At 47.3% G+C, this 14,022-nt stretch overlaps 1 protein-coding gene across 1 annotated transcript; it reads left to right on the top strand.

Moving 5' to 3' along the window:
• The first annotated feature begins 1,143 nt into the window (after positions 1-1,143).
• LOC137441851 (2-hydroxyacylsphingosine 1-beta-galactosyltransferase-like) lies at positions 1,144-13,893 on the top strand. The gene is made up of 6 exons (XM_068139752.1): positions 1,144-1,235; positions 7,685-8,532; positions 11,172-11,311; positions 11,483-11,559; positions 11,943-12,162; positions 12,956-13,893. The coding sequence occupies exons 2-6, from the start codon at positions 7,687-7,689 to the stop codon at positions 13,269-13,271; spliced, it is 1,599 nt and encodes a 532-aa protein (XP_067995853.1). The 5' UTR covers positions 1,144-1,235; positions 7,685-7,686; the 3' UTR covers positions 13,272-13,893.
• Positions 13,894-14,022: the final 129 nt, after the last annotated feature.

Raw genomic sequence — 14,022 nt, 5'->3', positions numbered from 1 at the left:
AGGGCTGGGAATAATGTAGCCCTGTCTCTATACCTTTCTACAGCCACATCTTGTCTCCTTAGTTATATGCTCATGTGAATGTAATAGATCTTCAGAAGTGAAAGGTGGCCTGTGCAGTTGGCCATCAAGTGTCCACAAGAAATGTGGATAAAACTAGAAGAATATTTGCTTATACCAAGATGAACTGAGGCTGCTTGAGTCCTTTCCCACCAGAATATCTGGTCAGCTCCTCTCATACTGCTACCGAGTTAGCTGGCAATATAATTTAAGTAGCATCAGGCTGTGAAAATAAGAAACAATACACATAATGTAAACATTGTGCATCTACCTGGTTAAGTAGTTTTTGTGTCCCCTTAGATCTCTTCCTCCTCTGCAGCATGTCTGCAGGGAAACCATTAATAGGTACAGCTGGGCGGAGGTCTTGTGTGCTGTAATGCTTAGGGTTTTTACCCCTTGTACTATGTCTGTAGAGGGAAAGTTGCCATGAATCACCAACTGGATTGAACTGTGAGTTGCTCGAACAGCGCTACAGCCTTCCACTCTGAATGTGATGCTGTAGAAGGTGCAATACTGAAGTTTTGGTAACAGATGCAAAAAATGTCACTACCCTTACTAGAGATCAGCAGCTGCCTGTGCAAGTGCAACAAGTGCTGGGGGAAGGAATGCTTCAGAAGACTCAAAGCTGTGTGGTTAATGCTGGAGCTGGACTAGGAGGACATACTGCTCTGCTATGTGCTGTAGCTATATGGTTGCCCTAGACTACTGTCCTTGGTATCCCCATTCCCCTTTGTGCCATCCTTTCCATGTTGCTGTCCTGCATGCTGCGTGTACAGGTCTTTGTCCTTACTGACTGGCAGAGCCTGCAGAGGGTCTAGCACCAGTCCCTGGAACAATACTTTTGACACCCTTTTGCCACGCTGAGCTGTCAGAAGACACAAGTGAGAGCAACAAGCTTTGCCTCCCCGCCCGCTCCAGCGACCGGAGCGGTTCTCTTGTGCCCCGGTGTCCGCTCTACCTGCGTGCGGCTGAACGCTTGGCTTGGCTTGGCTTGGCTTGGCCTGGCCGGGCGGGGCGGGGCGGGGCGGCCCGTGGGTGCGGCCCGTGGGCCGGGGCTGTACCGCCCGGCCCCGCCCGCCCCCTCCGCCAGCCAGCCTGAAAGGGGAGGCGGGCGGCGGCTGCTCCGCTCCCGCCGTCGCCACTCGGGCCGCTCTCCCAGCCAGCAGGACTTGCTGCAGGTGGGTGCCGGCACCGGTGCCGGCGGGCGAGGGCAGCAGAGGGGTCTGGGACGGGTGGTTTGAGAGGAGCCGATACGGGGGCGGCTGCGGCCGGGACTGCTCACGCCTCGCCCCGCCGCGGCGGCGACGCCTCCCTGTCGGGCTACCTATGGCCAACGCTGGGGAGCTCTCCGCTGCCGAGCCGAGCGCAGCCGAGGGCTGCGGAGCCTGCCCCGCCACCGGCCGTTCTGCTTGGCTACCATGCGAGCAGGAGGGTGCTCCTGGCCCTGGGTGCTGGCGGTGACAGCGGGGTTGGAAGGCTGCGCTGGAGGGTGGGCAGGAACCGCGGGCGCGGGCGGCGGCAGCAGCAGCAGCAGCAGCAGCAGCAGCAGCAGCACTCACGGGCGGCAGTCTGTCGCGGTGCGGACGGATGCTGAGGGACCGGACTGAACCTGGTCAGCTAATGGCAGAAGCACCTGCCTGCTGCTGGGAAGGAGAGAGGGAAACAGTTTGAGTCCCCAGCTGTCAACTTGACCCTGGCTCTGCCAGGACGCGTGGGAGCAACCTCGGTAACCAGCGGGGCTACTGAAGGGCAGGAATTAAGCATCTGCTCAGCTGTACAGGATCGGAGCCTTGGCACCTGAACAAACGCTCAAAGCGCTTTTGTGTAACTTGCTTCATCTTCCTCTAGGAGATTAGATCTCAGGAGTGTCTTCCTTCTGTGCTGCCTCCTCTTCCTATGCACCCCTCCTCGCCCCTTCTTTATGGCAGCTCAGCCAGGTCTCATTCCTCTGTTGTGGTCAGAGCCAAGGAGCTGTTTGGTTTGGTGTTTTGAGTTTTGCTTTTTTCTGTGAGGGCGTCAATTGTCTTACTGAAGATAAGACTCACCTCTAGCTTCTCTGCTTCTGTAATTCTGTCATATGTGATCAGACTTGTCTGTCAGGACTTTATCAATCCCCAGTTCTTCCTACACAAGGTTTCACAACCTTCTGGGATGTTTAATGACTTTTTTTTTTTTTTCTTTTTTTAATGTGGTGCTTCTCTGCAGATAGAAGCTGGAATGACAGGGCAGTAAATAGAAGACTTTTCCTTCCCACTCCCTTTAAACACTTGTCTAAACTTTACTCTGCTTGTATCTTTACAGTTTTCTCTGCAGTCTCAAGAACTTGTTCAACTTCACAGTCATACAGATGTAACCCGTTCTTAAAATGTGCACTGAACTATTGTGTGCTCTCGCTTCAAGGTTTATGGCTTGTATCAATATATGGAAATGGCCCCAAGTCTTTCTGTCTCTTGCATCAAGACACAACGAATAATGTTTAGAAACACTTCCACACTGTAAATCTGACACTGCTCAGACGGAGCACAGCCTCACACAGCTGCTATCGTCTTGCAACCATGATGTAAGTGAGGGTAAAAGGCTCTCTGAAGAGCCATGGTGTAACAAACCCTCTCTGTCCCTTTCAGAAGACAACCAGGAAGCACATGGATAAGGAATGGGGGAAAAACCTAAGCAGATTTAATGTATGATGAGAGGCCAGACTGGGAAGCAGATGCTTGACACCATCACCCAGCTCAAATTCATGAAAACAGGTGTAGTTTCAAATGCCTTTACAAGCTGAGATACAGATCTTTATTTCTTTTCTCAGTTGTTATAGATCAGTATTTTCTTTATTACTGTGATTTTGTGGCTGTGACCTATGTGCTGCCAATCTCCTGCTGGTCCATGGGTTCCCACCTCACAAGTAGAACTTCCTCCATGAGCCAGGAAGGATGCTTAAGGTCCAAATAGTTTGGAATTGACTGGGGACTACATCCATCTTTGTCCAAAATGGGTGAAGATAAGCGGAGTGCTTCTGATACTATTGTGTAGAAGCAGCAGCACAGAACGTGGTGCAAAGTGTGAGTTGTTCTTCTGCTGACCTGGTCTTTAGATTATCTGGGCTTTCTTCATTCTTCGTGTTTCATCCTGATCACCATGAAGATGGCAAAAGAAAAAAAATGATGGAGAGGTACCCCATTTTTAGCACTCTTCACTGTGGGTGTGAACAGTATTTTGAAAAGCTCAGGGCTGTAGGCTGCCTGGGGAGGCCAATACTTGAAGCAGAGATTTTATTCTTGCTTATTGTTTTGTATACTGCAACACTAATATTAGCATATCATAATATTAATACTGTTATTTTAGTGTTATTTATGCAGGTGACTGATGAAGCAGGAGGCTGTGATAATCCAAATCCAGAGAACAGAAGGCCACCAAGGACTGGATTGGATGTAACTGAGGGTTAGACTTCTCTGCTTCAACAGATGCTTTATTAAATTTACTTTAGGCAGCATTGTATCTGTTAGGGTTTTACTTAACCTTCCCCTGAGAAGCTCCTGCTTGTAGTGTGACATCTTCCTGCAAAGCAGAATTGCTCTCAGAACTGCATACCTGCCTGGTTGCACTGGGTTTTGGCTTCCATAAATTAGCCACAACTGGATTTACTGTCATCAGTCTGATGGGAGCAGATGGGGCTGTTTTATTCTGGATCATAACCATCAGATGAGGCAAACTTTAGTTTCTTATTTCTTGAAACATTTTGAGTATCCATTTGAAGATGCCTTTTCCTGCCTTCAAATGAATTGTGCTGCTTTGTTACGTCTTGATTAGCTTCCAATGAAAACATTTCTTCATAATGTGAGAAAAAAATATAGAAAGAGTAGGATACAGGAGGGGAAATGATTCAGCCCTATGGATATGGGCTTCCAAGTCCTAGGCAGGAACTAGGTAGTACAGAACACTGGAAGACAAGAGGAGATATAAGCAGGAGGACCCTTGTACTTAAAGCCTCTTCTCTGTCCTCTCTTTGTGGGCTCCTTTGTCAAGCCTGCTTGCTGTCAGAGGCATTAGTACTTCAATCTAATGAAAGGCACCTGAATTCAAGAAACATGTGTCTTTAGAGCTGTAGCTGTTCACTTCGTTAAGTGAAATTGATGTAATTTTAGTTGATGTCAAAGTCATACCCTGTCAAACAGATTGTTGTCTCTCTGCTTGATTTCTGCTGTCTCCCATTTCAATTTCTGTGAGTTGCTGTGACTTTGAAACCAAACTCCCAGGAACTGAGAGTGGCCAGATGTGCAAGACACAGGGGTGTGCTGCTGCTGCTGCAGTGGCAGTCAATGAGGATTTCCCCCTGCCTAGCCCTCCTGCAGCTGGCTCTGGTCATGGCACTTACTGAGTGGCCAGCCCTGCCCTGCCTACTGCAGCAGTGAAACCTAAAGCCTCTGTGGCATGGGCTTTTTAAATAGTTTTCTTGAATCCCCACTTTTGGCTCAAAATGTCAGGGGATTGCTCTGCTCCTGGTGAATCAGCCAGCTGTCTTGGCTTTACCAAGCACTTGTCATGACAACAGGGATTGGTTTGTTCTCTCTTTACAAACCTTCTTCTTGCAGTGGCACTTTTATTTCTTGCATTATTTGTCTGATTTAGCCCCTAGCCCAGGATTTCTAGGCCACAGACTAGGAAGTGGTGTTGTCTGCTCTGGATCTTGTGTGGCATCTATTGTTTACTTGGATTTTGCATCTCTACTGAGGTGCAAGCTGTGAATTCACCTCCCCACAGAATCTCATTTCTGTGCCCAGTGGTTTGGAGGTTTCTCTTGAAGACCACCTGCCTGGAGCCCAATAGTAGGTGTAGGTAGCTTAGCTCCCTATGCTGCAGATAGTGTTGCACTGACCACAGCACCTGCCCCTGCTGGAGGATCCTGCTGCAAAGCTCATCAGGAAGCTTTGTTGAATGTTGGCAAGAAGTAAAGGAAGGAGGTGAGGACGTGGATTTTGAGCCTTCCCTCATCTAGGCCCTTGTGTGCGTAAGGTCTAGGGTTTTTTTTTTATCCCCTTTGCTATCAACTTCAGATCCTAACAGAGACTACTTATTTAACAAGGGACAGAGAGCAGACAACTGCTCTTTGAGCTTGTAGTTATGCCTTCATTATACCCCAGGAGCACTATAAAAAGCAAGGATGTGCCTGGTTGGAGCAGAGCAGAGATTAGCTCTAGTGGTATTGAGCTGGGGTAGGCAAAAAGGTCCGTTCCTGCAGCCTGGCATCCTCTCACCACTTAGCAAGATTTACAGCCTCCCTTGTTGCTGGAGCAGGGACAAGGGGTTCCTGAGCCAGCACCTTTAGGGATTGCTTCTCCTGTTGGAAGGGATGAAGCAGCTAAAAGCAGTTTGCAAATCACCTGTGTCAGCACCTGCTCCAGGCCTGAGATTGACAGCTTATTTGTCATTTGGATTTTGGTAGGCCAAAATCTGAGGGTCTCAGTAATGTTTGGCATGTAGGTCCTTGGTCCTTGCTGGAGACAGGTGACAATTTTTTTCCCCTAAATAATTATTCCTTTTATCTGCAGTTTCTTCACCTTTCACTTGTTGCCCAATGAGAAAACACTCCACCCCACACATAAAACCACTCCTGCTATTCTCAATATATTCATGCATGTGTATGACCTACCAGGTGCCCCAGGGCAAGCCTGTACCTGTTCCTATCATGGAGCCTGTCCTGAGCTTCCTGCAGTGCTGAAGAAAGCCAGCAATAGAGAGCTGCTACCTCTTCCTTTCTCTCCTGGAAGCTGCATGTGCTCTTGATTTCGTCAGCCAGATGCTTCAGCCTCTTTGGTATTGAGCAAGATAAAAATCCCACATGGGCTTCTCAAGTAGGCTGAGACCTTAGACCAGCTTTGTGGACTGTAGCTCCATAGTGGCCAGTACTGCTGGCATGGATCAGCCTGTTCCCCCTGGGAGGGAGGGAGGTAGGATGCTGGGTAGATCCTTACTTTTCTTGCAGGGCTCTACTCTCTTCTCTCCAGCCCACTACATTTGTATTCATCCTTCTGGAGCTCTTGCTTTCTGGGTCCAGCCACCCTCTTGGTGTCCGATAGCATTCTATGTGTTTTTCTCATTACTCCTGCAGACACAGCCACCTTTTTGGCTCTGAGTTGGGAGAGTGGGAGTCCAAGCACTAGTAGGAGTTGCTTTTGAAACAGAGGAGGGTCTCAGCCAGTGGCTTCTCTGCTTCTTCCTTATGTTGCATCCCAATGTGGGCCAGGAAAACAATGAGTGTGGGAGGATGGAGTATGGCACTTCTATTCTGATGTCTGTCTTGTTATCTTTGGTCAGAGATACCTAGCTGCTGAGGGGAGTCTGAAGACTGTATTTAGCAGGATGTTATCCATGACTTACTTTCCTCCCTCTTAATTGATCAAGCAATAGTGGAGAGGCTGGCAGAAAATCTTATATCAAATTTTGCTCTACTACATCCCCACAGCCCCCTTGGGGCTTAGCAGGTGGGGCCATCCAAAATTCACCAATAAGTATTCCTATTGTAATTTCTTCCCTCCTCCCTTCCTAGCATGTCTGAACTGGGTCCTCAGGACAGAGCTCCACTTCTGTCTATTCCCAAATAATTATCACATAATTCTTCTCCCAAAATAATGTAAGGTGTGGGTGAGGTGCGTTCACTTCCAGCGATGAGGCAACATACCTTACACAAGAGAAACATTTCATGTTTCACCAAACTAGGAATGGGATGATGGCTGTAGGAGTGTGACTAAGGGGCATCAGTGTGTCACAGGTGTTGCACACAATCTCAGAGCTGCTTGCTGGGTCTGCCCCCTTCCTGTGCATTTGTATCATGGTGCCTGGTTTTCCTTCCCACCCCTTTCCCTGGAGACTCCCTATCCTCCTACAGCTGATTCACAGCAGAGCAGCCTGCCATGCAGACTTCTGCTATGATCTTTGGGACTGTGGCTCCTTTTGGAGTGTCCTGATGTGACCTGGACTTTCTCCAGTTCCATCTGTTCTGAGCAAGGTGGCTTGCAAGACTTGAAAGGACCAAAGATGGAGCGTGTCTCTCAGCATTCACATCAGGCTCTACAGACCCCCAGTGAGTCTGAACGCAGATCAAGGGCTCAGAGGGAGCCAACCGTTCTGTCTGGGCAGAAACAGAAATTAAATCCAGCTACACTGGTTCTGTAGCGGTACCTGGGAACTGAGTGGCAAATGTCTCTGCTGGTGCTGTGACCCAGCCAATCTCCTCCAGCCACTCTCCCTTTCTAATTTTCTGCAGGTTGGTATGCTAGTTCTTGCACCTTAGGAGCATAGAGAGGAAGGTTTGAATTTCTGGAAAACTCCCTTGGTACACTATCTGTCTTTGGCTGTTTATTTTTTACTACTATTTCTGTAACTTTTCTTCTTCATTGTTTTTTGCCGGTGTGTTTTTTATTTTGGTTTGGTTTTGTTCATTTGTTTGTGGGTTTTGGCTGGTTTTGTTCTGTGTTTTGTTTCATTTTGTTTTTCCAGTGATAAACTCCAAATTGTTCTTCTCGCTCAGCCCATGAGCTTCTGGCTTGCCGCTACAGTCCTGGCTGTTAGTTGCCCGAGTTCAGGACAAAGCATTTTGTGCTATATTAATGGCTTGTTTCTTTCCTTTCAGCAATGAAGATGATGAAGGTGCTACCATGCCCTGCTGCTTTTCTCTTCCTAGTGGCTGCATTCAGTGTGAAGTCCTCTCACTGTGCCAAGGTGCTGATCATGCCCACCATAGTCTTTGACAGCCACTTGCGAGTCTTCATGCGAGTAGCAGAGGCACTGACTGACCGGGGCCACGATCCTGTGCTGCTTCTGCATGAGGGTCGGGATATAGAAACGCACCTGCCTGGCTTCCGCCTGCAGAGGTACTGGGGTATCTTCAGCACAGAAAGCGCAGATGCCTGGGTGCAGGAGAAGATAAAACGTGTCATCCAAGGGAAGATGACCTCTTTGGAGATGTTCTCCTTTTTGGAGAAGTACCTGGAAAACTGTGACCTAGTGCTGGGAAACTCCACCCTTCTGCAGAAACTTCAGCATGAGCACTTTGATCTGCTGTTGGTGGACCCCAATGAGATGTGTGGCTTTATCCTGGCCCATATTCTTCATGTCAAATATGCTGTGATCTCCACCGGTTTCTGGTTCCCAGCAGAAATTGGTGCCACTTCCCCTGTTGCCTACGTCCCTGAGTTCAACTCTTTGATGACAGACAGGATGGGCTTCTTTGGTAGGACGTGGAATCTCATAGTCTACATGATCACTCGCATTGCTACAAAGCTGGTCATCCTGCCCAAGTTTGAACGCCTCATGGAGAAACACAGGGTGGAGCCCAAGACGTCCATGTTAGATCTTGTCCATGGAACTAGTCTCTTCTTCCTCTGTAATGATGTGGTGTTGGACTTTCCCCGCCCGACACTCCCCCATGTAATTTTCACAGGGGGGATCCTCGCTGAGCCTGCAAAGCCCCTTCCAGTGGTAAGTGTGGAAAAGCTTTGAGCTGTGATTGTACATTAACCTGGAGAGTATTCAGTGTAAATATTTTGAAGAACCTTGTCAAAGCTCTGAAGCCCCATGAGCCTGGAAAGCTGATGTGTTTTTGCGCATGGGTACAGCAGAGAGACAATGAAGACTGAGGACTGTGGTTTGCAGTGAGGATGTAGAATAAAGTTGTCCACTCTGAAGTGGGATTTGGCTTCACTCTCCATGTAAAATGGTGTGTGGAAGTCCTAAATTGGCAGCTTTGTCCCTGGGTCTTGATCATGACTACTTTGTTCTGATACTGGAAGCGGAAATGGGAAGAACACTTAGTCTTCATTGCTTCATCACCAATTTATGTCAGAATTTCCTCTGAATTTCTCACACAGGGAATTTCTGCCCTCATGCTTGTAGGCTTAAGAACCCATAGTGAGAGCTGTGCTTGTTCCTTCATGCAATTCAATGTGGAATCCCAAAGTATACAAAACCCTACGTCATCCCCTTTTTCTCAAGGTTCAGCCCCAAGGGAAAACTCTCTGGTCACCCCAGAGGCTTTCTCTGGCCAGTACTTCACTATCTCTAATAATAAATTCAGAGCTATCCGTAGCAATAAATTCAGAGGGCACAAGCTCTTAAAGCCTCCAGATGAAGATGATGTTGGAACAGAACAGGACCTGTCTGCCATTCCTTCCATTACTACTTCTACAAACACTGAGGGGAAATAAACCTGGATAATTACAGTTGAGCAGTGACATAATGGACAAAAGATTCTAGTTTCAAATTATTGGAGGCCTGTCAGGATCTTTGATGGCAGCTTTAACCGAAACCACGGGTCCAATTTTTTTCTAATTGAAATTAATTCTATTTTTTTTCTAAGTTAAAAGGAAAAAGTGAGGTCAGGTCCTTTAGAACTGAAGTTCTCCAGATGCATATGGTGGCACATCACCCTTTCCCATGTGGCACAGCACGCAGAAAATGCAACCTGTGTAGAGTGCTCCAAAAGCTGCGTCAGAGCGGCTGCCGCACAGCTCTTGCAAAACACCAGCTTGGTCAATCTGGCTGCATACGTGCCTGGCTTGTAAAGAAGGGAGTTGTTTGCTGGGGCATTACTCATGTGCTTCACAGCTTCCAGAACAGATCCCAGAGTGCCTAAGGGGAAACGATGGAGATAAGTCTGGAGCCCTACAACAGGCAATGGCTGTCATGCTAGCTGGTAGACATATCTGTGTCCATTTTACAGGACACTAGCAGAAAAGAGGGCCTCTGTAACTCTAGAGGTAGCTTGAGGAATCTCCCAGCTAAACTGGAGTAGAGTTACATAACTAAGGTGTTTATTTCCCTACAGTTGAAACACTATGATTTTAAATTCCTCTAATTAGGACTCAGGTACGTATTTGAGAGCTGGTGAGAGCTTTTTGTGATCAGCCATGCTTCCCTAGCAACTTTAGGGCCCAATTACAGTGGATAATGTCATTATCTGTTTGAGTCATCATATTTTTATTTAGGAAAGTAAAAGCAGCACTTTCTTTTCTTTAGTAGTTTTAGTGGTTGTACTGCTCAGAGGATATGAAGGAAAAAAAGAAAAACCACAAAATAACCCACCACAAAACAAACCAACCTACAAAATCCCTAAATTAAAATTTGTTGGGTTTTTTGACTTTTGGCTGTTGGGTTTTTAGGGTTTTCTACACGTTCCTGCATAGATTGGTTTGAGTCCCTCAAGCATACAGCAAAGGACAAATATTCCAAGAGAGTAAAACTGAAATCCTGATGTGATACACGGGAAACTTGAAGCAAGATAGAATCCATATGTCAGCCCAGCCTGACATAGAAGAGAATAATATGTATTTGCTCCCTAGCAGCTGTGATAGACAATTTCTTCTCCCGCCAGCCTTCTGGCCCTGGTTGAAAAATGCATGAATTCTGTTCAAGATACTTAGCTGTTTATGTGACATTACAGGTAGCCTCTAAATGAAAGATAAACAACTGTGGGTTTTGTTGGAGCTGTAGCTACTTCTCTGCAATGTGATCATGGACTAAATCTGCTACCTTCAAGTAGCTGTCAAGGATGGGTAGAGGTTTCCTGGCAAGATGGCAAAACCTTCTGCTGCCTCCAGGAGCCTTCAACATTGGAGAGTTTGTGGAGAATCTCCAGCAAGGTGTCCCCACCTCTGCCTGCATGATGTTTCACCTGTTGTATCAACCTACAGCTAGATACCCTAACAGGCCTCCTGCCTTAGTGGTGATGGAAAATAGCCTTTCTCTTTCTACTCCTATTTCCTTCTCTGCTCTGTCTGCTCCTGTGTGTGCCCTGTGTTTTCAGAGCCCTCCTTGCCAAAGAGTGCAATTACTCAGCAATGCAATTGTTGCCTCCCAAGGAGGAGGTAACACTATGAGATGCAAGTTTTGGACACCTCCCTGCAAGCTCCCAAGCCCAGGAGGTGCTCAAGTAATTTCTGGCTGTCTGGATGCAGAAATCCCTGTGGTTTTAGAGATCATTGCCTGGTGAAAACAGTGTAGTTTTGTGCTCCTGGTGAATTTGGTTTCATCCTCTCACAACATTCTGCTGGCAGAGGCAACAGTGGGAAGGGCCTTTCTCCAACAAGACTCAAAGGCAGCTGTGTGTGTTTTGCCCATAGGGTCTGCGTCTTTGGGTGGAGGCAGCAGATGCAGGTGTTGTTGTTGTCTCCTTTGGCATTGGAATCCGAGCTCTTCCAAGTGATTTGGTGGAGAAGATGGCTGGGGCTTTTGCTCGTCTCCCTCAGAGGGTGGTGTGGAGGTAAGGAGGGAATGGGATTCCTTTTAACTCAAATTTGATGAAAATCAGTGTTGAGTGGTGTCCCTCTCAAAACACAGAATTTACTTGCCATGTCTTGATCTGATTGAATGTATAATTATTCTCTGTATATTTCTTTTCCTTTTCTTCCCTCTCCTTTATCTCCTCCCACAGATACTTTGGGCAGAAGCCAAGAAACCTGGGTGAGAATACACTGATGATGGGGTGGCTGCCCCAGAATGACCTGCTAGGTAAGGCTGGGCTCTCTGTCTGTGTGTGCTGCTAGCAGCATCCCTGGAGTTTAGCCCAAACCACAGCAAAGGCATACAAGGACAACAGCTCCTGACTGGGCCTAAGTCTGTTGCTTGTTGCCAGTTTCATCTGTTCAAAACATGGTCCTCACCTAACACCTGGTCAAAAATGCATCTTGGCCACTATCTCCCTTCTCCTCCAGGTGCTATGTTGCAATCTCTGGACTGCCAAAAGGCAGATGTGTTCCCAAGGGGTAGCATTCTCTCTGCTCAGCATACCTGGTTTTCCCTGAGCGTGTATCCATGCTGGGTGTTGAGGAAGCCACCAGTAGCCCTGTTTCACTGTGGAAGATGCTGACCTGCTGCTGTTTCTTTGCCTGTAGGCCATCCCAACGTGAAAGCCTTTGTCAGCCACTGTGGGATGAATGGGATATTTGAGGCAATTTATCATGGTGTGCCAGTGGTGGGATTCCCTTTCTATGGCGACCAGTTTGACATCATGACCAGAGTGCAGGCAAAGGGCATGGGTATCCTCATGGACTGGAGCAGAGTAAAAGAAGAGGATCTTTACCAGGCTGTTGTCACAGTTATCTCTGACCCCAGGTGAGGCATCCAGAAGCATCAAGCTGTTCCTTGGTGCAGGCTGTATGTAGGGACTAGTACGTCCTTGTATTGACCTCTACCACAGCCTGTGGTGGCTGCTGGATCAAGCAGATTTGCAAGCATTGCTCAGCTGACCAGATGCATTAATGTCTCAATGTCCTAAGATGTGGTCCTCACTTTGAGGTCTCTCTGGTCTTGTCCAAAGAGCTTTCTGCAGAAACATAGTGTGGAGTGGGCTGCACGTAATGTTCCACCTGCTCCGTCTGACAACCAGATACTCTGCTCTTTCCTAGATCTGCTGCAGAACAGTGACACAGGAGTCCCACTTTGTAACAGGAAAATTTTAACTGCTAGTGTTTGAAATGCTGCCTGAGAGCATTACTTATTAGAATTTCTCCACTGTAAGTTGTTAAGATGTTACAGCTCAGTACCTTGAAGGATTTGACCAGTCATCAGGTGTGCAGCTGTTGCTTGATGCTAGGTGAGGCCGTTGGGTGCAAACTGCCTTCAGAAAACCACAATGCACATGAAACCACTGAGCACGTATTTGAGAGCTGAACTGTCAGTCTTGTTAACAAAGCATGAAGTGAAGTACATTCTGTTTTGTGCTGCCATGGCTAACAATTGCCTTCAGAATGGCTTTCAGAGGCATATATGAAGAGATTCTTGGAAGAAATATTGCATTCCCCTGAGGTATCATTTGGTATGTGAAAACAGCCCTGGACACCTCAGACCACTGCTTGGATATGAAGCTTCTGTCAGAAAGATAACTTCTTGACTTCTTGCTTTGCAGCTACAGAAAAGCAGCCAAGCTCATCTCAGCTTTGCACCTGGACAGACCGATGCATGCTCTCAACAGGACAGTGTATTGGCTGGAGTACATCCTTCGTCATGATGGGGCATCCTATCTTCGCCCTGCTGTCTACGATCTCTCCTTATACGAGTACTTCTGCCTGGACATCTTGGCTCTTCTCTTGTTTTGTCTGGCCGGTATTGGATTTGTCCTCTATAAATCTGTGGTGTGGTGCAGAAGGAAGGGGGCCAGCCCTGTGTATCAGAACGGCAATTGCGTGAAAGGCCACTTCACAGAAGAGAAGAAATTGCAGTAGAGGCTCAGTGTGTTCCAGGGCACATCCTGTCACTGTGAAACAAACTGCTGCTGTGCCAAGAAATGTACAGCATGCAGGCATGGAGAGAGGTAAAAGATCAGCAGGTCTGGATGAGAAAAGAGCTGGGAAGGAGGGGTATTGCAAAAGCCTGTACACCTCTGTGTACAGAGCCTGTGGGCAGGGACACGAATTCAGGCATGGGTGGAAGCATTTGGCCAGGATACTGGGAATGGGGCATGGGTAAGTAGACTTCCAGGGAGGAGTGTAAGTTGTTCCCTTTGTATTGCACATCAGTTTAGATGCTGGTGTTGCTCTTCTGTCTTTTTTTGATCTTCTGTGGAGGCTCTGGCAGTAGGAATAGCATTTCATGTACAGCACATACAATTTCTCCTCTGTCTTGTCACCAAGAGCCCCAGGAGTCAGGATTCATGTGCAGGTGAGGATCTGAAGTAGAGCTGTGGACAGGGATGGGCACTGAAAATATCATCTACAAGACAATGAAATTGGTCTAAGTTCTGTGGGTAAATATTGTTCTTCCTGCTTTGATCAAACCTCTGGAATGAATCCTGTTTGTTTGTGCTAAATTATTATTTTTTAAAATAAAATTATATTCTTTCCCTTGTGTGGCAGTTCTCCAGTCTTGGTTTAATGTGAACCTGCAATCCTTGTAACAGGACATCGTTCAAGCAAGAGTTAAAAGATTTTTCCTTCTCATTACTGGCACAGTGGTCTCCACGTACTTCTGGATCCC

Source organism: Melanerpes formicivorus, unplaced genomic scaffold (assembly GCF_026170545.1).
Source record: "Melanerpes formicivorus ecotype bairdi unplaced genomic scaffold, bMelFor1.0.p_v2 SCAF_6, whole genome shotgun sequence".
Classification (NCBI taxonomy): domain Eukaryota; kingdom Metazoa; phylum Chordata; class Aves; order Piciformes; family Picidae; genus Melanerpes; species Melanerpes formicivorus.
The sequence above is the reverse complement of the archived record's forward strand: the minus strand, read 5'-3'. Positions and strand labels throughout refer to the sequence as shown.

Bases quoted from the DNA above. Each gene is read 5' to 3' on its own strand.
- LOC137441851 (XM_068139752.1), top strand. From the start codon at position 7,687: ATGAAGATGATGAAGGTGCTACCATGCCCTGCTGCTTTTCTCTTCCTA. The intron at 8,533-11,171 runs GTAAGTGTGGAA...TTTTGCCCATAG, and splicing joins CTGCAAAGCCCCTTCCAGTG to GGTCTGCGTCTTTGGGTGGA. The intron at 11,312-11,482 runs GTAAGGAGGGAA...CTCCTCCCACAG, and splicing joins CCTCAGAGGGTGGTGTGGAG to ATACTTTGGGCAGAAGCCAA.